The sequence below is a fragment of the Capsicum annuum genome, chromosome 5 (assembly GCF_002878395.1).
Source record: "Capsicum annuum cultivar UCD-10X-F1 chromosome 5, UCD10Xv1.1, whole genome shotgun sequence".
Lineage (NCBI taxonomy): Eukaryota > Viridiplantae > Streptophyta > Magnoliopsida > Solanales > Solanaceae > Capsicum > Capsicum annuum.
The window spans coordinates 94,071,345-94,095,717 of NC_061115.1; the positions used below are offsets into that span (position 1 = coordinate 94,071,345).

The 24,373-nt window shown below is 37.0% G+C and overlaps 1 protein-coding gene across 8 annotated transcripts in view; it reads left to right on the forward strand.

Annotated features, from left to right (window-relative positions):
* LOC107870769 (ubiquitin-like-specific protease 1D) overlaps positions 1–24,373 on the forward strand; it is a 98,243-nt gene that overhangs the window by 13,425 nt on the left and 60,445 nt on the right. For 2 of the 8 annotated variants that reach the window (XR_007055805.1, XM_016717411.2), the window contains exons 2-5: positions 3,557–3,601; positions 4,286–4,411; positions 4,496–4,740; positions 16,954–17,002. Coding sequence is in view for 7 of the 8 variants with exons in the window: in XM_016717411.2 (XP_016572897.1) it covers positions 3,557–3,601; positions 4,286–4,411; positions 4,496–4,740; positions 16,954–17,002 (465 nt within the window). In the remaining variant the exon portion in view is untranslated. The remainder of the gene's footprint in view (positions 1–3,556; positions 3,602–4,285; positions 4,412–4,495; positions 4,741–16,953; positions 17,003–24,373) is intronic. The other 6 variants (XM_016717412.2, XM_016717413.2, XM_047413098.1 and 3 more) reach the window with 6 other exon arrangements.

Genomic DNA, 24,373 nt, shown 5'->3' on the forward strand with positions numbered 1-24,373 from the left:
CAGGATCTTATTGACTAAAGTAATAACGGTAAGAAACTGTGAATGGACAATATTTGACAAAAGTGATTTGTTATCAGCAATATGACCAGAAGCGCTTGAATCCATGAACCATGAAATGGAAGCAAAAGAATTGCCAGCAACAGTTGTATCAAGTTGAGCAACTACTACTATTTGTGGAGATGTCTGCGTACTTATTCAATACGGAAGGAACTCATTATATTCCCTTTTCGATACAGAAGAAAACCCCCTTGATTACATGCAGTGTCAGTCTAAGCAACATGAGCATTCTTGGATTGTCGATCTTGCAGGGAATGACACACTTCACGAGTGTGTTCAAGCCTATTACAATAATAGCTACAGAGGTCTTAAAAAGACCTCCTCATCGGTTCTTCATAGACCGGGAGGTTCGATTTTCTAATGTTTGACATGGGAGGACAAATGAGTCAACAGTTGGTTATGATACCACTGTTTGATTAGGTGGTGCGACAAGATGGATTAATTAAGAGAATAGTTCATCATGTGTAGGAACAGTTGGACTAGCCTGTTAGAATTTGAGTAGGAATAGGAATAGCATATACAATCTTACTTGGAAAAGGATTATAATGTAGTGTCCTATTCGGAAAAGGATTGCAATGTAGTGTCTCCGTATAATCATGTAGATACAACAATTTAATAATATTCTTCTCTTATATTTCTCACATGGTATCATAGCCTCTACGATCTTGGTAGAGAATCAAAGAGCTTCCGCTACCGGCGGGCGGCTATAACCCATATATACTGCCCCGTTTGGCTAATGATTATGCTAACAAAAGTTGGCCATCGTGCTTCGTTCCAGTACTTTCTCTTATCTAATTTGCGTAGCACCGTGCATTTTTTCGGTGACTACTTTTTCATTTCTATTTCTGTAGCATTGTGCATTTTTTTGTTGACTACTTTCTCATATATGATTTGTGTAGCACCATGCATCTCTTCGTACTACTATCTAATTTGCATAGTACCGTGCATCTTCTCAGACTACTTTCTCATATCTGAGTTGCATAGCACCATCCACCTTGCTGGTGACTCCTCCGAGCTGAGTTGCGTAGTTTTGTGCGTCTTTTCAGTGTCTCCTTAAATTTGATTTGCATAGGGTCGTGCCATCATTCCGACCCTACCCATATAATTTTTATTTCTCAATAGGGTCGTGCCGTCATTTCAAGCATACCCCATGTAATTTCTATTTTCCTAGAGGGTCGTGCCATCATTTCGACCTACCTATATAATTTCTCTTTTTCAATAGGGCCGTGACATCATTTAACCCTACTTATATAATCATTTTCTCAGATTGTGACCACTTTTTAACCATCAAATCTAATAGTTTGGAGCATGAGCATGTTCTAGTCAGTTTTTTCGGTGACTTTCTTGTCAAGATCTACTCATCTCTTGATTTTGAAAAGACCCATATATTTTATACCAGTTTCCGATAATTTTCCATTGATTTTCCGACTATGTTTACAACTTTTCGGACCACTTTTTCAGTTTGTTCCTCTTCAACGGAAGTCTCCTAGATGTCTTGAGCAATCCTTACCAATTTTCTTGCAGATATCTTCACCAAGTCCCTCACTGATCCTCATATTAATTACATCCGTAGTAAGCTTGATACATGTCTTGTATCCACCAGCTTGAGGAGGGAGTGTTAGAATTTGAGTAGGAATAGGAATAACATATAGAATCCTACTTGGAAAAGGATTATAATGTCGTGTCCTGTTTGGAAAAGGATTGAAATGTAGTATCTATAAATAGGGTCTCCGTGTAATCATGTAGATACAATAATTTAATAATATTCTTCTCTTATGTTTCTCACAAAAGTCTGATCATGCACCGAATCAAGGTCACTAGGAAGTCCAACAACACTAGCCTTTTTCAATAAATAATCCCGAACACCTTGACCCTTGAACCACAACTCAATCAAGGAGCCACAAACTAAATAGTTTGAACTTCTCATTTAGGGTTCTGAAGTATTCATAATACTTGAATTTCCAACTCCACTATTTTTGTAACTGAAATCATCAAATCTGGGAGACATGGTTAGATTGTGGAGATCTCTAAGCAAATAATCATAAAAATGTAAGAAGAATGAGGCAAGTGAATGATATTGTGAAATTCTGAAAGTAATGAGGAGAGCTATGAGCACTTTAGTTGAGATCCACAATGCAAAGAAAGATATGAAACACCAGTAGACACCACAGATTTTCCTTGGAAAAAAAAAAAATCTGACTGTGCGAGAAACCTTATTCGGTGATCGGAATCTACAGAAAGCTGGTAGGAACTTCTTGGAAAGGCTGGGCGACCTCAACTGAAAAGGAACAGATGAAAGAAATGGTCCGAAAATAGGGAATAAAGCTAAAAAAATACAGTACAGCCGGAAAACACTGTTCAAGCAATTATTTTCCAGAAATAAACTTGTGGGTGGGGTCGGAAACACCGAAACAGTAGGCGACCACAGCAGAAAAAGAATCCAACTTGAGAAGTGTCAGGAAACCCCTCCCGTGCCGGTGCATGACTCGCTTTTCAGAACCCTAGCTTCTGACGGTGCGTCAGGGTCGGCTACCAGAAAGTCATACTGGGTTTTGGTCGTGGGTCGGTGACGGATCGTGTGTTAGCGCTGGGTTACCCATAACACTGAAGGAAAAAGAAGATGACACAAAGCAACTGGTACAGTTGCCGGAAATTGATGCTTTGATACCATGTGAGAGGTAATGACAGGAAAAAATATTATTAATAAATGTATCTACATTATTAAACTGAGCCCTAATCAAAGATATATTTACACAATACATAATAATCCTTTTCCATGGTGGACATTTTTTACATAATCCTTTTCCATGTGGAACACTATATAACAAACTTATCAGTAAAGGAAGAGGTTGATAACAACTTTTTGCCAGAGTATTCTGCCTCGTATTTTGATGTTATATTCATATAAAGTTGCATTTTTTTCTTTATTTAAGCACTGGTTATTCGCGGGTTGATAGCTCCCAGATATGACAAGTTGTAAAAGTAGCAAATCGGCCTTGGGGAACCTATTTACTAGAAGAATATACAGACATACACAAAAAAGAAAGATCTCTTCAGCTTTTTAACACACTCCTCTTTACATTGAAATTATAGTGCTGAACAAAAAAATGTTCTGCGTAAAGCACCTGTATCACTATGGGGCAAGCTTAAAATTATTCTTTTCGTAAGGACCATTCCAAATTCTGAGGTTCTGTATTCCAAGTTTTCCTTCTTGAATTGCAGATCCTAGCACCATTGTAAGATGGAAAAAGCTCTTTATTGAAACCCATGACAACTGTATTTCATAATGGTATTTGCATGAGTCTAGACACTAAATTCTGCATTTTTGTTGTTTTCTACAATCGTGCTATTTTAGTTCAATAGTATAGGTGGTTTTTGAATTTGATTCATAATGGTAATGATATTCTCAATGATTCCATAGTCCACCTTCATAGGAATATGTTTTTATCCTTTTGAATGATAGTATGATTGAGCATCCTTGCTACTTGTATTTCGGCAGGAAGTTGATGGGTGCATGAAGCACAACTTTTGTTCTGTTGGTAAGGTCAATACTTTCGGCCTCTTTGTTGTGTTGGGACTATGTTAAGTTTTTCTTTTGTCTTCACTCTGTAAGTTCTTATATATTTAAATTAATGCAATTCCTTTGGGGAAGGATGGGAGTACAGAGGCAGAAAATCTTCGGAGTTCCTGAGAGTTGAATGAATATAATCAATTGTATCACATGACTTCTTTCACTGGTCTCCCTATGAACTTCTGAAAAGTTGGCCGAAATTTTTATTTTACAATCTTTTTTCCCTGTTTAGGTTCACATATAATCATCAGACTCGGGCTTACAACAATGGAATGTTTTCTTGATATTTCCTGTAGGAACTATACTTGCATAACAGATACATCTTTTATTTTATATGCTCTTCATTTTTTTTTTTATATATTTATTAGTTTTCTACTATTCTTTATAGACTCTTTAGGAGCTCTGCTCTATCTTGAATTTCATGCCACCATATAATGCTGAAGCTGATGCATGAATAAAGAGCACATTTCCTGCCAATGCGTAGTGTGGCTACTGCCTGTCTTGATGAGATTTATAGTTCACTATAGGTATTTTGTGAGTTTCTTCATACAAACAGGAATGGCTGTGGGTTTGTGTGCCTATGCATGTACATGGCAAACTCTGTCGAGTCTTATTTGTCATTTTAACTTGCTTTACTAAAGTAATTAGTTCGAACAGGAGAGCCTGAAAGTTGGATGCAACATCATCAGTGCACCTGATAACTTCGAGCCACATGCTTCACCATCTGTGTCCTCTTCACAGTCCACCTTTGCTGTTTGTTTTTTGAACAAGTTGGAAGCAAACGTGCAGTCTGTTTCTTGAGCTCATTTCTCTTCTTCCGCTTGAAAAGTTGACCATTAATTTTTGTTGCTTTTGCTTATTGAATAGCAGGCAGAGTCTAAGCCAGCCAATGCTTTCCAAGAAGAAATATACGTTCTGAATCCCTGTGACTGCAAAAGGACATTAAGCAACCAGTTTTCACAAAGAAAAAGACACGAGCGAGAGTTTTTGTCACGTCAAGCACCTTATAAGTCTCCTGTAGACAAAGATGAACTAGTTTTAAATGTTGATCTGAAAGGAAGGGATTGTTCTACTCTTTCTGAAGCAAAAATTGCCAGCTGTTTCTCGAAGAAGTATGTGTTTTGTTTTTTTGGGTTCTTCTATTTCACTTAATTTTCCTAGACAATGTTTCTGCTATATTACTTTATTGTTGTCTTTTGGGTTCTTCTATTTCACTTAATTTTCCTAGACAATGTTTCTGCTATATTACTTTATTGTTGCTGTTATTATCTTGGTTATTAGTGGAAGCTGCCACTCATTAGGAATTAGTTTCTTGAGATGAGATAAGTCATTAGGAATTAGTGTAATTGAATAAGTTTCATTCTGAAAGATGGGTTCACTATTTTTCAGTTTAGATCAATGCGAGTATCAAAGCTGCTCCTGTTTTTTTCGGAAAAATCAATTAGAAAAGAAAAAAAAAAAGCTGCTCATGCTTTATTTTATAAGTTATGTACTGCTGAAAAGAAGTAAAATCATATTTAATACTCCATATTTCAAACAAAGACTCAGGATTTCTACTTTGAGCCATCTGAAATCTGTGTCAACCTTCATGAAATAGAATGCTTTGTCCCGACGACTCTACATATTTTAAATATGACCTTTCTGCAAAAGGTTATGTACTGCTGTAAAATATGTAGAAGAGGCTTGACAAAGTATTCTAATTCATGGAGGTCGACAATGTTTTCATATGGCCCAGAGTAGAAATCTCAACTTTCAGTTTGAAATATGGAGTATTAAGTGTGACATTACTTCTTTTCAGCAGTTGTACTTGCTGACTTGCTGTAGAGTAACATGCTCAAGAGTGTATGAATGTAAAAATGGTTTAATATGTCTCGCCGAGCAATGTTCATTTCTATGATTGTGATTTATGGGATTCACAGTAGCTCCCAAATTGATCTCTGTAGTTCTTATTCTGCAGCTATCCTTGTCACTTTAGTTACATTCTGTTTGCTGCACGTATTAAAAGAATTATAATTTCTAAGTTTATATAATTTAGAACACAAAGCATTAGGTCCTTCTTATTCTGCAACTATCCTTTTCAGTTGTCACTTTCGTTACATTCTGTTTGCTGCACGTACTAAAAGAATTATAATTTCTAAGTTGGTAGTTATAAATATAAACTATATAATTTAGAACATAAAGCATTAGGTCCTTCAGAATTTTTGGCCAAGCAATGATGAAAAGGAGGAAAAATTCTTGCAGCCTAATCTTTGATCTCTCTACCTTTTTCTATACTAATATTTATTATTAAGTTTCATTCAGCAATCTTTATCGATAATTCCTTATCTTTGATCTCCGTACCTTTCCTATACTGATATTTCTTATTTAATTTCGTTCAACAATCTCTTTGGATAATACTCCTTTATACTTAATTGCATAAAATTGTCTCGAGTACATGTTCATTTCTAAAATGTTATTATAAGAGAACTAGAGCTCTCGGGTTTGGCTTGAATTAGTGGACTATTTTTGTGTCGTTTCTTGTGTTTCCAAGTTTTTATTGTATCATGTACCAAGCTTGTTATGAGCGTAATTAATACGAGGATCAACGAGGGACTTGGTGAAGATATCTGCAAGAAAACTAGTAATGACTAGTAATGACTGCTCTGGACGTCCGGTAGACCTCAATTGAAACGGAACAAACTGAAAAATTGGTCGGAAAAGTAGTAAACGTTGTCGGAAATTCAATCTATCGCTGGAAACTGGTATAAAATATATGGGTCATTTCAACATCAAGAAATGAGTAGATCTTGAACAAGAAAGTCACTGAAAAACTGGCTAGAACATGCTCACGCAGTGGATTATTAGATTTGATGGTTGAAAAGTGGTTACTGGCTGAGAAAAAAGTATATGGGTAAGGTTGGAATGATGGCATGACCTTACTAGAAAAGATAGGGTCAAAATGATGGCATGACCCTACTGAAAAAGAGACTATACGGGTAGGGTTGGAATGATGGCATAATCCCACTTGACAGAAATTATATGGGTAGGGTCGGAATGACGACACGAACCTACTGAAAAAAAGAAACTATATGGGTAGGGTCGGGATGTTGGCATGACCCTACTGACAAATAGAAACTATATAGGTAGGGTCGGAATGACGGCACGACCCTACTGAAAAAGAGAAATTATATGGGTAGGGTTGGAATGACGGCATGACCCCATTGAAAGGGAGAAATTATATGGATGGGGTTGGGATGATGGCATGACCATACACAAAACAGATCTGAGGAGTCACTGAAAAGACACACAGAACTATGCAAATCAGATCTGAGGAGTCACCAAAAAAACGCACAATGTTATGCTACTCAGATATATGAAAGTAATCCGAAAAGATGCACAATACTACACAAATTTAATATGAGAAGTAGTTCGGGGAGATACATGGTGTACGCAAATTAATATGAGAAAGTAATCACCCGAAAGATGCACGGTGCTACGCTAAGCAGATATGAGAAAGTAGTCACCAGAAAGATGCATGGTGCCACACAAATTAGATATGAGAAGCCCTTGGAAAGAAGCATGCTGGCTCAAGTTTTGCTAACATAATTATTGGCCAGACGGGCGATAATATATGTGTCATAGCATCCCGCTGATAGCGGAAGTTCTCTGATTTTCTACCAAGATCGTTGATGCTCTGATAACATGTGAGAAATATTGGAGAAAAATATTATTGAATTGTTGTTTCTACATTATTACACCGAGATTCTATTTATTGACATTGCATTCTGTGAAATTGAAAAAAAAGAGAAGAAATATTGGGAATTGTATTGATTGGTTATTTCCTTTTAAGTTCATGGGATTAAATACCTATTATAGATGATGTGAATAAGGAAAGAGGATAAAGACATATTACACAATCTCCTAATTGCCTGATCCTAGGGATTAGAGAATATTCTCATATTTATACTAATTATACAGAATATTTTCATATCTACACTAATTATACCATATCTAACACTCCCCCTCAAGCTGGAGTGTACAAGTCATATGCTCCTAGTTTGCCACAAAGATAGTCAGTTCTGGATCCTCGTAGTGAATTGATCTTTTGAGTTGACAAAACTTTTGGCGGTATATCCAGACTCAATCTTCTCTTGAACGAAGTGAAAATCTATCTCAATGTGCTTCGTTCTTTCATGAAACACGACATTAGAAGTGATATGCTGTGTAACTTGGTTATCACAAATCAATTTCATCGGTTCAACTCCTACCATTTTCAATTCTTGGATAAGTTGTTTCAATCATATAAGCTCACACGTAGCCAGTGCCATGACTCGATGCTCAGCCGCTGCGCTTGATCTAGCTATGACAGCTTGTTTTTTTACTTTTCCAAGATATTAGATTGCCTCCCATTAAAACAAAATAATTAGAAGTTGATTGCCGGTCAGAAGGAGATCCTGCCCAATCTGCGTCAAAATATCCAACAATATAGGCGTGCCCCTTGTCTTCAACAATAAACCTTGCCCTGGAGAGCTTTTGATATATTGCAAGATGCGAATCAATGCATTTCAGTGGCTATCACAAGGTGATTGCAAAAACTGGCTAACTACACTAACAACAAATGAGATGTCTGGTCGTGTGAGCGTAAGGTAGTTGAGTTTGCCAACAAGTATTTGATATACTTTTAGGGACTCCCTTTGCCCTGGAATTATCTTAGTATTTGGATCTATGGTAGTGTCCACATGTTTGCAATCCAACATACCAATATCTTCCAAAATTTCTAAGGCACATTGCCTTTGTGTAATAGCAATATCGGTAGGCTGTGCCACTTTAATGCCTAGAAAGTATTTCAGCTTGCCCAAATCCTTAGTGTGAAAGTGACTTGAGAGGTGTTGTTTTAGTTGAGCAATACCTTCATGATCATCTCCTGTGATAACAATATCATTAACATAAACAATTAAAAAAATACATATTCTATGAGAGGAATGCCTATAAAATACGGAGTGATCAGCTTCTGTTCGGATCATTCCAAATTGTTGGACGATAGCTTGAAAACGACCAAACCATGCTCTGGGAAACTGTTTGACACAATAAAGGGATCTACGAAGTCTACAAACTAGTCCAGACTTCCTTGAGCAAGAAATCCTGGCGGTTGCTCCATATATATTTCTTCAGCAAGTTCCCCGTGAAGGAAAGCATTTTTGATATCAAACTGAAAATGGGCCAGTGATTCATTACTCCCATACAGATGGGAAGACGAACGTGATCCATCTTGGCAACTGGTGAGGAAGTATCTTCATAATTGATGCCATAAATTTGAGTGTATTCCTTGGCAACCAGTCTCACTTTGAGACAATCAACAACTCCAACAACTCCATCAGAACCTACCTTAGCTGTGAATACCCAACGTCAACCAACTGTTGTTTTTTCTTTAGGTAAAGGAACACGCTCCCAAATACCATTATTATGCAAAACCGTCATGTCCTCAATCATAGCTTGACGCCAACCTGGATGAACCAGTGCTTCTGCCATAGTTCTGGGAACTGACTGTTGATAAACTAGTAATGAAGGCATGATATAAAGGTGACAGAAGATAATAACTTAAATAAGCATAAATGGGAGTTTTATTGGTAGTAGTTCTAGTACCTTTGCAAAGAGCAATAGGACGATCATCGGATAAGTGTTTGACCGAAGCAGGAGACATCATTGGAGTAGGTAATGAGTCACCAAAAGTGCTTTGTGTACCTGTATCAGTTTTAGAAATACTAACTGGATTAGCAAGCTCAGAAATAGGTTGAGGTCATTAGGAATAGACCTTAAGAGACGGAGCTGGAGCTGGGGCTGTAATAGTTGGAATTAGAAGGACTGATATTGCCTTCTGTTTCGCTGTATTAGGAGAAAGATACCATGAAGTCTCGAAAAAGGTAACATCTACTGAGATAAAGTACTTATTGGTAGAGGGATCACAATATATGTAACCTTTTTGTGGATGAGAATACTAGAGAAAGATACATTTAAAAGCCTTTTGTTGAAGTTTGTCTTTTTCGGTGGTAAGGTTATAAACAAAGCAGGTGTAACCAAACACACATGAAGGAAGGGGGAACAAAGTTTGGTCTAGATAGAGAACAGTGCGACCTTTTGTACTGCAAAATATTTGAAGGCATAGGATTGATTAAATAACAAGCAGTAATAATGGCATCACTCCAAAAAAGTAAAGAGACGTTATTATGAATGAGCTATGTCCGAGCTGTTTCTATTAGATGCCTATTCTTTCACTCAACAACTCCATTTTGTTGAGGAGCATGTGAACAGGAAGACAAGTGCAATTTACCTTGGGATGACATAAAAGAAGAGAAATATTCTCGGGGATTATCACTGATTAACTTCTTAATGGAAATATCAAATTGATTGCCAATTTCGAAACAAAATTTCTGTAAGATAAAGAACAACTCAGATCTATTTTTCATTAAAATAAACCACGTGCACCGAGAATAGTCATTAATAAAAGTCATAAAATAAAGAAAGCTTAAGGAAGAACTGACACGGTTTAGACCCCATATATCTGGATAAACAATTTCAAACATTGAGGTGGCCTTGTTATTGTCACGCTTTGGGAAAGAGGTACGAGTATGCTTAAGCTTTCTCGGGGGTAAGGTTTTGAACAAAATGGCCTTGTTTTGCTGAAGTTTGTCTTTTTCGGGGGTCAGGTTATGAACAAAACAGGTGCAACCAAACACACATGAAGGAAGGGGGAACAAAGTTTGGTCTGGATAGAGGATTGAGCGTGGACTTTTGTACTGCAAAATATTTGAAGGCATAGGATTGATTAAATTCCAAGTAGTAATAATGGCATCACTCCAAAAATGTAAAGGGACCTTATTATGAATGAGCGATGTCCGAGCTGTTTCTATTAGATGCCTGTTCTTTCACTCAACAACTCCATTTTGTTGAGGAGCATGTGCACAAGAAGACAAGTGCAATTTACCTTGGGATGACATGAAAGAAGAGAAATATTCTCGGGGATTATCACTGATTAACTTCTTAATGGAAATACCAAATTGATTGTGAATTTCAACACAAAATTTCTGACTGATAAAGAACAACTCAGATCTATTTTTCATTAAAAATAACCACGTGCACCGAGAATAGTCATCAATAAAAGTCATAAAATAAAGAAAGCTTAAGGAAGAACTGACACGGTTTGGACCCCATATATCTGAATAAACAATTTCAAACATTGAGGTGGCCTTGTTATTGGCACGCTTTGGGAAAGAGGTACGAGTATGCTTCCTAAGCCGACACAACTCACATTCTAACAAAAATAAACTTGACAAACGAAGAACTATCTTCTGCAGTTTCAAAAGACTCGGATGACCCAATTGACTTTGGAGCAATTCAGAGGAAACACCGAAAGTGAAAGCAACACGTGGTGTTGGGATGGATAGCAGGTACAAGTTATGAAAAGAAAAAGTTCTGAAATTATTTATTTATAGTGTTATATATGTCGAAGTATGATGAAATTTTAAGTAAAGAATACATATAATTTTAGGCAGATTCATGAGAATAATACTAAATTTTATCCTTTTTTTTTTTAATTTAAACCCGCATATACCCGCAACCTGCCCCGCCCCGCACCATTTAAAATAAACTTACTCCAACCCGCGCCGCACCCATATAGCCTAAAACCCGCTCCGCCCCGCATAGCCTAAAACCCGTACCGGCCCGCACCTGCACCGCCCTATTGCCATCCCTAGTCAACATGCACTATTAAGAACTACTATTTTTCCTTTTAATGAATGTTGAGTGAACATTGTGTGATCTGGTCGTCCTTGCACATATCCTTGCTTTTTCAAAAATTGAGTAAACCTTTCAAACTAAGCCCTTGGAGATTGTTTTATACTGTAAAGAGATCTTCTAAGTCTGCATATCTTTGACTTGTTCTTCTCTTCAAAATCTGGTGGGGGATCCGTAGAGACTTTTTCCTCTAGTTGCTTATTCAAGAAAACATTCTTCACATCCAAATGTTGAAGAGGCCAGTCTAGGTTTACAGAACTCTAACTGAGTTTAGCCTAGCTACTGGATCAAACGTCTCAAGATAGTCAATGCCATATGTTTGCGTGAACCCTTTAGCTACTAGTCACACTTATACCTCTCCAAGGGTCCATCTGACTTGAATTTTCTGTGAACACCCATTTGCAGCCTACTAGTTTCTTTCCATCGGGAAAATCTACCAACTCCCATGTCTTTTTTTTTTCAGGAGCTCTCAATTCCTTCAAAATAGCCTCCTTCCACTCGGGAACTCGTAGATCATCCTGCATAGTTTTTGGGATCTCTACATGAGAAAGTTGTGAAGTAAATGCTGAATAACTAGGAGACAACTTTTTATGGGACACAAACATAGAAATAGGATATTTAGAAACATTTTTAACACCTTTGCGTTTTGCAATAGATAGTTCCAAATCTGAGAAGGAATTAGAAATAGAATCAGTTGGAAGATTACCTTGAATTCTGGGAAGGACTTGCGGAGTTGACTTTTGATAGTGTTGAGGATCATCAGTCTTTTCTTCTTGAGTTCGGTTCCTTTTTTAAGACACCTGTATTTGTTTTGTTTGTTCTCTGTTCCCATTTTTTTGTTTGTTCTCTGTTCCCATTTTTATTTTTGTCATTTGAAGACTCTACAGGTTCAATATCAAAGTTTGTATCATTTAAGTTATTTAAGTCCCTATCATCTCTTGAATTAGCGTCCTTTTTATCTCTTGCATCACACCTATTCATATCTTCTTCTAGATCCCTCACATTAGTATTTATTGTAATATCTAGCCCATCATTTATCTGGTGTCTAGTTTCCTCAATGTCCCAAAAGGATGAATCTTCACCTACGTGATACTCCCCCTGAGATGAGTAGTAAAATAGAGTTGAGATTCAAATAAAGTTAGATCTACTGTGACAATTATCCTCCTAGATGGAGGATCATAACACTTATATTCCTTTTGATTTGGAGCATATCCTACAAAAACACACTTCTTAGCCCTTGGTTCAAGTTTACTGCGATTATGAACATGAACAAAAGTTGCACACCCAAAAGCTTTTAGTTTATCCTAGAACTAGGAAAAAACTCTCTAAAAATGTTAAAAGGTGTTTTAAATTTGAGAGGACGAGATGACATCCTATTAATAAGATAAGTAGCAGCCAAGAGAGCCTCTGCCCAAAGATAATGTGGAACTTTACTAGTAAACATTAAGGCCCTAGTTACCTCTAAAAGGTGCCTATGCCATTTTGTTTAGGTGTATTCGCATAATAGCTTTGGTGTACTACCCTAGTTTTTATGAAAAAACTGCCTAATTGTTCATTAACAAATTCATGACTATTGTCTCTTCGAAAATCTTATTTTTGTCATTAAAATGTGTTTCCGCCATTACATAGAAAGTCTCAAACACATTTTTAACCTCAGCTTTGTCCTTCAATAAAAACCCCAACTCATTCTAGTATGATCGTCTATAAAAGTTACAAACCACGGTTTTCCAGACATCATTGAAATTCTAGACGGTCCCCAAACATCACTATGAATCATCATAAAATGTTTTGATGCTTGATACTTTTGAGAGGGAAAAAAAGATTGGTAATGCTTAGCCAATTCACAAAATTCACATTGTAACAAGGACGGATTTTTATTTCCAAGTAACTGAGGTAACAAATGTCTTACATAATAAAAACTTGGACTTCTAAGCCTGTAGTGCCAAAGCACGACTTTATTCAAAACAGAAGTAGAGTTCAAGCAAATAGGATTCAGTTGTAGAGAGCTGTCCCCGTTGTCAAGAAAATAAAGACCTTTATATTCTCTAGCACTGCCAATCGTCTTCCCCATGACCTTTTCCTGAAATTCACACAAATCAGAGTAAAAAATAGCACGACAATTAAGAGAAGGGGTTAATTTACTGACTGAAACCAAATTAGAAGAGAGTTTTGGAACATGAAGAATATCATGAAGTGTGAAGAATGGTAATAGTTTAACAGTTCCTTTTCCATCGATTCCGGAGAAGGAACTATCAGCTATCATGATTTTATTATTCCCTTCACAAGGAGTATAAGTAGAGAAAGCATGGGAACTTTCAGTCATGTGATAGTAGCTCCTGAATCTATGATCCAAAAAACTTTTTTGTTGGGAGTTGGCACTAAGAAAAACATATGGTACAATACCTGTTTCAACAAAAGAACAAGAAGGATTTGGAACAAGAAGGATTTGGTGCATTTGCATGAAACTGGGAGATTGAAGGAGTTTGTGCAAAATCTCTAGTTGTTCCCTTGTAAATGGAGGCGAATCTAGAGAAGGTTGCTGCTCCTGGTCAAAATAAGTTGCTTAGAGGGCTTGACCATGTTGATATTGGAAGCCACAATTGTCAACTCCCTTCTGCTTCCAGTTTGGGGGTTTCCTATGAATCTTCTTCCAACATGTTTCACAGGTGTGCTAGTGTCTTTTACAATGATCGCACCATGGCCTTTTCTTTTTGTTATCTTCATTTTTCACTGTCACAAGAACTGAAGAGTCTATAATAGGTTTTAGTTCAACATTTTAAAATCAAGTTTTAACATAACTTTCCTCCTAGTTTCTTTTCTCCTAACTTCAGAAAAGGTTTCACGAAGTGAGGGCATAGGGTTCTTTCCTAGGATTTGTGACCTGACCTGTTCAAACTCTCGATTTAATCCTGCTAAAAAAAGGTGCTCTCTCATTTTCTTTCCTGTTTTTTACTTTCACGCTATCCACAAGACACTCCCATTCATCATTATAACACTAGTCTAACTCCTGCCACAAACACACCATTTCATTATAATAAGCAGTGACTTCCTTGTCATCTGGCTTAGCCTGCCATAGTTCAACTTTCAATTCAAATATTTGAGAAGCATTTTCTACATCAGAATGTCTCCCTAACGTTTTGCCACAAATCCTTAGCAATAGGTATAAAAGGATAAGGTTTACTATGACCGGTTCCATGGAATTTATTAACCAGACAATCACTAGTGAATTCTCTAATCTTCAGGTGTTCATCTTTTGGTTTCCGACTTCCGGCTTTTTTGTCTCTCCGATCAGATGTCCCAACTTTCCACGACCATCAATTGCAAGCTTTACGGACTGTGCCCATTTTAGATAGTTCTTCCCGTTGAATCGATGAACAGTTAACTTGAAGGGCATGTGAGAAGCATTGCTTCCTTGAGTCATCGATTTTTTTGTCGGAACTTCTAGAGAAGAACTTTTGTCTTCTTTTGAGGTTCCAGAAAAATGATCTCCGTGAAAAGCTATGTTGCTCGGACTCGTCAAAAATGTCAATGGGTGCGTGTCGGATTCGCCAAAATAGTGTATTTTTGAAGAACTCGACACGGGTGTAGCATCTAAAGTGAAGAGTCCGCGCAACTTAGGTGAAAGTTGTTTTGTCCATGTGATATTAGGGGAAAAAATCCCGTTCTGATACCGCGAAAGTTTAGATATTGCAAAAGTATGTTTTTATTCATAGAATTGTACAATATTTATAAGAGAACAAGTAAGATTAGAATAAACTAATCAATTCCTGATTCTTGGGAGATACTTGAATCAGGTATTTCCTCTAGTCTGTTTCCTAGAGTAACAACTAATATATTTTCCTAAAATACATGTTATTCCATATTTACAGGAGCTGATCACAATCAAATCCGTTAGCTTAGCTGATTTGTGGAGCAGATTATGACTAAATCTGCCAGTTCATTCGACACTTGACCTGTAAACCACAATTCTACAGAGGCTACCCAAGAGGTGTAATTACCACTACCATCTAACTTTACTGTGGTTATTGCAAGTGATGGTGTAGAGGAAACAAATGACTTAACAATCTAATTCTCATTAGTCTGATTATCAGTTTGGTTATCACCCATTTTGTTTTTTTTTCTTTTGGACGAATAAGAAAGAAGTACAAAGATTCAGAGAAAGAGAGAAAAAAAATTTATATAGAAAATAAATGACCTGGATAAAGAGAGAGGTGAGACTCGCCAGTGTTCTGATATGGTTGATTTAGCAACTAGTTGATCAATCTCTCCCCTTTTTTCTTGTTTTTCAGTTTCTACTACTGAAAACTGAACACCTAGAGGGGGCTAGAACCCTGGGCTCTGATACCATGTGATATTGGAAAAAAAAAAGAGGAGATATTGGAAATTGTATTGATTGATTATTCCCTCAAGTTCATGTGATTAAATAGCTGTTACAGATGATGTGAATGAGGAAAGAAAATAAGAAAATATTACTCGATCTCCGAATTGCCTGATGCTAATGATTAGAGAATATTGTCATATCTATACCAATTATGCAAAATATTCTCTTATCTACACTAATTAGCCCTTATCTAACACATTTCAATCCTTTTTCAAGTAGGATTTTATATGCTATTTCTATTCCTACTCATATTCTAACATAGTCCATCAAAGACATGCTGGAACCATGTTCCACCACTTCTTTTGTCTTACACCACCACAATTGTTTTTCCAACACTTTCAGAGATCACAACTCTAGCATGACCCATCTGACCCAACTATGTTAAGAAACGACTGCGACAATTGATCTGTCAAACGACAATGCGAAATAAGGTGGTTGATACTCTCAGATTCAACTTGACATAAAAAGCACCTGGAACGCAGTTGGAAACCTATTCTTTTGGAATATTCCTGAGTTAGACATAACTATATTGGCCCACCAGTCATGAAAAGCAAGCCACCTTGTTGGAATCTTAAATTTCCTGACAAATTTCCAAGATCTATTAGATCTTTTTTGTCCAGTATTCGAAAATAGAGAATAAGCAAAATTGCCAATAAAGCAACCCTTACTGGTTCTTTGCTTCCAAGACCTTGAAGAGGCTCCGAATCTTCAAAAAATTCAGCAATGCTTCCTGTCAGACATGCAAAAATCTTCTTAAGTTGAGACTCCATCCGTGTTGTCCCCATACCTAATCAATCTTTCTTTAGGTGAAAGAACCAAATTACCAATATCTGGAAAGTATTTTTAGAGGCCGATGTCCAGTCTTTGAGGAGTGCGAAGTGGAAAAAATCGACAAGGCTCCGCTTACGCTTTAAGATATTCTGGAGATCATTTTGGTCATGACATTAATTTGATATTCTAAAAAAGCACTTGTGATCTTCTTGCTACATTCAGACATTATTTTGTTGTACTTATTTGCTATAAAATCCACAAGACGTGGAACTTTGACTTGTTTAATTATTCATTTCCTTTCCTGCCTCCCCTTGGCTGTAATGTGTAACTTTTGGTGTCTTATCATATATAATCGAACAAAAGGAAAACATGTTTGCTAGTGATTTATTCTGTTTCTTTGCAGGTCTGAAGCCTCTCAAGCCCAATCTTCATATACTCGACGGCATGCAAATGTAAGGCTTCATATGTATCTTTGTTACCCCATTCCGACTAGCTTTCGTATAGGCGTTTAACTACAATTTTGTCAGTATGGCAACTTGCATTTGGTATTTTGGGAGCTGCTTTTGGTTTTCTGCGACACTCTAGGAAAATCCCACATTGACAAACTCGGAAGATATGTTGGACATAAAAGAAAGCACACCCTAGACCCCGATGACATGTTTCTAGGCCCAAAGTGGACAATATCACTAGTGGGCTAGGCTGTTATAGATGGTATCAAGGTCGCTCTGCATGCAACCTTGGGCGATTGTGGGGCTAACCTTAGTGTCAACTAAATTTAGGCGAATCCCACATCTTTTAGATGATTGTGGGTCAAAACTCAACGAGGACGTTGAATCCGCAAGGGAAGGTGTATGTGATACCCTAGGCAAATCCAACATCGAGAAAACATGGGAGAAATGCTGAATTTATAAGATAAAGTCTTAGACCCTAATGACACATTTTACAGTTGTGTGGGCATGGGGCATTTTACAATGCTGATGCAGTTTTAGACAATAGCTTTTAGTCCTTTGGTGAATTACAACTTAATGCTAAAGACTGAAATGGTTGTTCTAGTGCACCACTACATCTTTCTTTCTCTGCTTTACTTTCCTCTGTTAGGGGGTGAGGGTGGCTAGTTGCAGTAGGTACACGTTGATTGATGAGTTTATTAATGCTTTACCCTTCTTATTTCTTCGTTTCGATATTCCGTAGAAGTTTGCTAGGTTTTGATGATCATGAGAAAATACACACTTTAAGGGGAATTTAGAACACTGTTTTATTGATATTACTGCAGTACATAAATCTATCTATTTATACAAGTGTTTTATCCTACAAAGTAGCTATACATGTGTAGTTGAACACTCCTAGTAGGTTTCTACAATTGAGTCCTTATTAGGACTCTTATATTGATCAATATCTGCATGATTATCATCAATATTTACATAATCATTATCTATATGATAATTAACATTCCTCCTCAAGCTAGAGGGTGGTAAGTACACCACACCTAGCATGCTTAGAAAAAATTTGAACCGGTCCTTGCCCAGAGCTTTGGTATGAATGTCTGCCAGCTGATCCTTTGATCTAATAAACTGAGTAACAAGTTGCCCTTGAGCTACCTTTTCCCTGACAAAATGATAATCTAGTTCTACATGCTTTAGTTATATCATGTAATACTGGATTTGTGGTCATGTATAAAGCACTTAAGTTGTCACAAAATAGAGTAGGAGCTACTTTAACATATATTCCAATCTCTTTCAGAATATAGCTTATTCATGTGATCTCAGCTGCAGTTGCTGCCAGTGCCCTGTACTCAGCTTCAGCACTTGATCTAGCAACAGTATTTTGCTTTCGTGAGGACCATGACACACAGTTTGCACCAATGTATATGTTGTATCCAGTAGTTGACCTTCTTGTCATAGCACACCCCTGCCCAGTCTGCATTTGAGAAGCCATGAGAAGCCATATCACCTGAGAGAAGACTCTGATAAGATTCTCAATCCATGATCAATAGTTCCCTTGACATACCTTAGTATCCTTTTCACAGCTTGAAGATGTACACTGTTTGGGGATTGCATGAATTGACTTGCAAGATTAACAGCATGAGTGATGTCTGGTCTGGTTAGTGTTAGATACTGCAAGCTTCCCACAATGTTTCTATACACCCTCAATTGTATTGCCAACAGATTCTTGCAAACCATGCTTTTGAACTAGAGGAGTGTGTGCTGCCTTTACACTTGCCATGTCTACCTTTTTAAGCAAATCACTTGCATATTTCGTTTGAGTCAAGTGAATTCCCCCTAGAAAGTGGTTCACTTCAATTCCCAGGAAGTAACTCAAACGGCCAAGATCCTTCATAGCAAATTCAGCTCCTAGTTTCTCTACTACTTCCCCTGTCTGCTTGGAGTTACTTCTTGTCACAATGATATCATCTACATATAGTAGAAGAAGTATAGTCCCTGCTGAGCTGTGGAGAGTAAACAAGGCTGAGCTATGGAGAGTAAACAAAGATGAGCCTGCTCTACTGCATTTAAAACCCAAGTAAAGCAAGAACAAGCTAAACCTCTCAAACCAAGCTCTAGGAGCTTGTTTGAGTCCATAGAGAGCCCTCTTTAGGAGACAAACATGATCTGGATATTTTGAGTTAATAAAACCTGGTGGCTGACTCATGAGAACTTCCTCTTGTAAGTGTCCATGCAGGAATGCATTTTTAGCATCTAGTTGCTTAATAGGCCAGTGCAAGGTAACAACAATAGACAAAATGACTCTTATAGTTATTGCCTTTACTACTGAACTAAAGGTTTCGTCAAAGTCAATGTCCTCAAGTTGGGAATAACCTTTAGCAACTAGTCTGGCTTTATGCCTCTCAATTGATCCATCAAGCTTCATTTTTGTCTTAAACACCCACTTAGACCCCACTATATTCATACTTGAGGTTCTAGGAACCAAAGACCAAGTGTCATTCCGATGTAGAGCTCTCAACTCTTCTTGCATGGTTGTAAGCCAGTGAGGAGCGCTAAGAGCTTCTTTCAGTGACTTAGGTACTTTAGCATTTGTTGCTATAGCGGTCAAAGAGGTATGAGTCAGAGGAAGAGACTTAGCTTGGGATCGAGTGATCATGTGATGCTTCTGAGCACTGACTGCAGATTCTGGTTGAGCAGTGGTGCCTTGATTTGCTGGAGTTGCATCACCTTTATTAGTAAAGTGTCTTAAAGAGATCTACCTCAAGTTGTAGACTTCTTGGATCCTCTGTATTGAACTGCTGAGATTGGGGCAGCTCTTGCACCTCAACTTCACCATCATTATTACTCTGTATGTCTTCATCTGCTACTGGAGTTGAGTTATTACTTGGCCTCAACAGCATGATCAGTAGCATGAACAACTTCTACTGCTCCCCCTGGCTTAACAGTATGATCAACTTCTACTTCTCCCTCTGTAGATGGATGGCCTGAGGGGCTAGACTCATCTTGTGACTCTGAGAGAAACTCAAAGAATGTAGCCATATGACTCAAATCTGTAGGTGTAGGTGTAGTATCAGTTTTTTATTCCTATATATAAGGAAAAGTTAGTTCATAAAAAACAACATGTTTTGACACAATGACCTTCCTTGTGGATGGATAATAGCACCTATATCCTTTATGTAAGCTGCTATAACCAAGAAACACACATGGATATGTCTTTGGAGACAACTTGTGCTTCCCTTTAAGATAAGGAAAACAACTACATCCAAATACTTTCAGACTATTGTAGTCAGGGTGTGATCCATGTAGCTTATGAAAGGGAGTTTCTTTATTTAGCACGGATGAGGGAAGCCTGTTTATCAAGAAAACAGTTGTGACGAAGGCCCCAGTTCATAGAAATAGGGTAACTTAGCATGAAGGAGAAGTGTCAAACCAGTTTCTACAACATGTTTGTGGTTTCTTTCGGCAATTCCATTTTGCTCAGGAGTATGAGGACAAGAGATATGTCTTACAACGCCACAATTTTCCAAGTACTCTACAAATTCAAAATTTGAAAATTCTCCACCACCGTCACTTTGAAAAATCTTGATACTCTTTGAAAATTGTTTTTCAACCATTTTGTGAAATTTGACAAATGTTTCAAAGAAATCAGATTTTCTTTTAAATGGATACAACCATGTATATCTACTATGATCATCAATAAATAATGCATAGTACTTCATATGTTGAAGATTCAACAAGATTAGGTCCCCATAAATCACAATGAATTTTCAACAGTGGTTCAACTTCAACTTTATTTCTCAATTGAAATGGTAGCTTATAACCTTTGCCCATTTGACAACTAACACAAACTGTAGGAGTTTTATTCCAATATGTGAAATTAATACACTTATTATTCCTAAGAACTTCTAAAGACTTAGAATTTGGATGTCCAAGTCTAGCATGCCAAATATCACTAGAGCTCCTTGTAGCACTCAAGGCAAGCAGGTTGTCCATCTTCAAAGCATATATATCTCCTCTTCTGGCACCCTTGGCTATCTGTGTTCCTGTCATCTTGTCCTTTACAACAAAAGATGACTCATCAAACTCAATAGTGCAGCAATTATCTCTAGCAATCTCACTTACTGTAAGTTGATTCTTTTTTAGTTTAGGAACTACAAGCACTTCACTCAGTTTTAATCCAGAAATAGTTCTTTCCTGACATGAGTAATGTCTAGTTTGTGACCACTTCCTACTACAATCTTGTCACTTCCATTATAAGGTTTTAGGTTTGACAAATCACCTATAGTATTGGTCATGTGAGTGCATGTGAGTGCTGGCTCCTGAGTCCATATAGTGAGCATTGTCTCCACCATTTTGATTGCTTATATTTAGTGAGGCAAGTTCTTGAGGCAAATCTTCTTGTGCTTGATAGGAGAAGTCCCACCTGTAAAAACACTTAAGGGCAGTATGATTGTTTCTACCACAGATTTGACAAGATGATGATCCAGAGTTTTCTTGCCCTTTAGGAGCATTTCCAGAACCTTGATACTGCTGAGTAGAGTGTTCCTGAGTAGTCTGATTATTTCCTTGTTCTGCAGGCCTGAAACCTCTCCCCCTAAAGTTGTAATTAGCTCTCCTGTTGTAGTAGTTTCCTCTACCTCTGTTGTTGGGTGATTTCTGTGCTGCAAAAGCCATGTTATGGTTCACCTGTTGTGAATTATCTTCTTCATCCTCCCTGAGATCAAAGCCCCTTAAGGCAATAATAAGTTGACTCAGTGTTGGATAAGGTGCCTTGCCAAGCATGACAGTCCTAAAGGTTCTATACTTAGGACCCAACCCTCTAGCAAAGTTTATTACTTTTCTATCATCATCCACGGGCTTGTGTACGGCAGCCAAGCTATCATATATGTTTTTAAACTCCTTTAAGTATTCATCAATAGTTCTACTGCAAAGTCTGATGGTTTGGAGCTATTGCTTCAACTGGAATTCCTTGTCTTTAATTGCTTGCAGATAAGTGTCTTCTAGACATTCCCACATCTTTTTGGCAGTTGTGCATCCCACAATGAGATACATGCTCTCCTCTGACATTGTTCTAGATATCCAACTCCTCAAAAGGACATCCTGTTCTGCCCATTCATCAGATTTATTCTTTTTATCACAACTCTTTATCACTGCTTCTTTCACTAGTTTCACTGGTTCCCTCAACCTCAACTACTTCTGGGTTACTTTCAATGAGATAGGCTAGTCTCATTACCTGGATAAGCTGCATCATTTGTGTTCTCCATATCAAGTAGTTTGAGGGCTTCAACTTCATGGGACATAAAGCAATGAGGTGATGAAGAGAGGATGTCGAAAAGGTGTTGGAAGCCATTTTTCTGGTAGTGTGTTGTGTGTATAAAGAAGACTAGAAATTGATAGCGGATTTAGCTTCACAGAAGCTCTGATACCATGAGAAAATACACTTTAAGGGGGATTTAGAACACTGTTTTATTGATATTACTGCAGTACATAAACCTATCTATTTATACAAGTGTTTTATCCTACAAAGTAGCTATACATGTGTAGTTGAACACTCCTATTAGGTTTCTACAATTGAGTCCTTATTAGGACTCTTATATTGATCAATATCTACATGATTATCATCAATATTTACATGATCATTGTCTATATGATAATTAATAGATCAGAAATGTGAAAAAGAAGGGAACATAAGAGAGAACTTGACGTGATTATTTCCTCAAGTTATTGAGTTTAAATAACTATGTTTAAGGGTGACAATTGGGCGGGTTGGGTCAAATTTGGGCAGGTCAAAACGGGTCAAGACCTAACCCAACCAAAATTTGTTTGGGTCAAAAACGGGTTATAACACAACCTGCCCAATCTTACTAAGATTTAATTGCTTTATTTGTTCTTTAATAAATTTTTAGTGCCGAATAAAATTATTTTTTTCTTTATAATGACTATATAACATATCAAATGAAAAAAAGTCTTTAAAATATTTTAATAAGATTTTTCAAAAATCATTTCGAGTTTATGTATCAACCCAATTTTTAATGAGTTGAAACGGGTTGGGTTGCATGGGTTGAGCTAATAAACAGACGGGCCAATAACCAACCTAAACATGAACAGGTTGGGTTTGATTTTGCCCTACAGTTTCCTTGTTCTAGGACTGGCTAAGGCTTGGTGAATATATTTACAAATTGATCAGTTGACTTCACTTGCTTTGTGATCATGTCTCTTGAGAGTATCGTTTTCTCTGACTAAATAACAATCAATTTCTATGTGGGTTTTCGTCTCGTAAAATGTCGGATTCAATGCAATGTGAAGTGTAGCCTCATTATCACACACAAGTTCCATTTCATTAATTTCTTCCAAATTTTAACTCCTCCAAGAGTTGCTTGATCCATATAAGTTCACAAGTAGCCACTGCCATAGCCCGTTATTCAACTACTGTACTCGATCGAGCAACCACATTTTATTTACTTTTCCAAAACACCAAATTTTCTCCAACTAAAACTTGGTACCCAATGTAGATCGTTTGCCAGAGGATGGCTCTTCCCTATATGCATCTCTATATCCAATGATTTTCTTATCTGCTTAGTCTTTGTAAAGTAGTACTCTTCCTAGAGAAGACTTAATGTGTTGAAGAATGCGAATGATGGTATTTCAAGGATTGGCACAAAGAATCAAGAACTGACTTACAATAACACTAACCAGGAAATCAATGCCAACTCAAGTTTCAGTGAAATAATTCAATTTTTCTACTAACCTCCTATATCTTCTAGGATCACTAAAAGGCTTGCTTTGAGCAACAAGATCTGGTTGTTGCTCCATATATACCTCATTTTTGAGATCCCCATGAAGAAAAACATTTGTATTATTCAACTGGTAGTGAGTCCAATAGCACAGAATAACCATCTATCTACATCTACTAGATGTTCACCGGCCCGTGCTAGAATGGGTCCAATATATATTATCTTTTCATCACAATTTATGTGATGTAAATAAAATTTAGATAATCAATTATATTTTTAATATGCTTTTAGATAATTTAAGTTATTAATTATTACAATTTGCAATACTTTTTTGGCATTGCAATTTACTATTTTAAGTTGTTAGCTATTTTAAGTTGTTAGCTATTGCAATATATAATATTCTACATGTCAAAATTTTTGTGGCATTAATAATCAATTATATATTTAAAATAGTTTAAGTTTTTAATTATTGTGATTTTTAATACTTTTTCTTCTATTCTAATTTAAGTGACGCTGAGATAATTTCGAAAGTCAATCATATACCATGATTGAAGTAGCAAAGCAGACATGTCTTAAATGACTCATAATAACTAATTAGAAGTGATATAGCAAAATTGCTACAAAAATACTTGTGAAAAAATTTAAG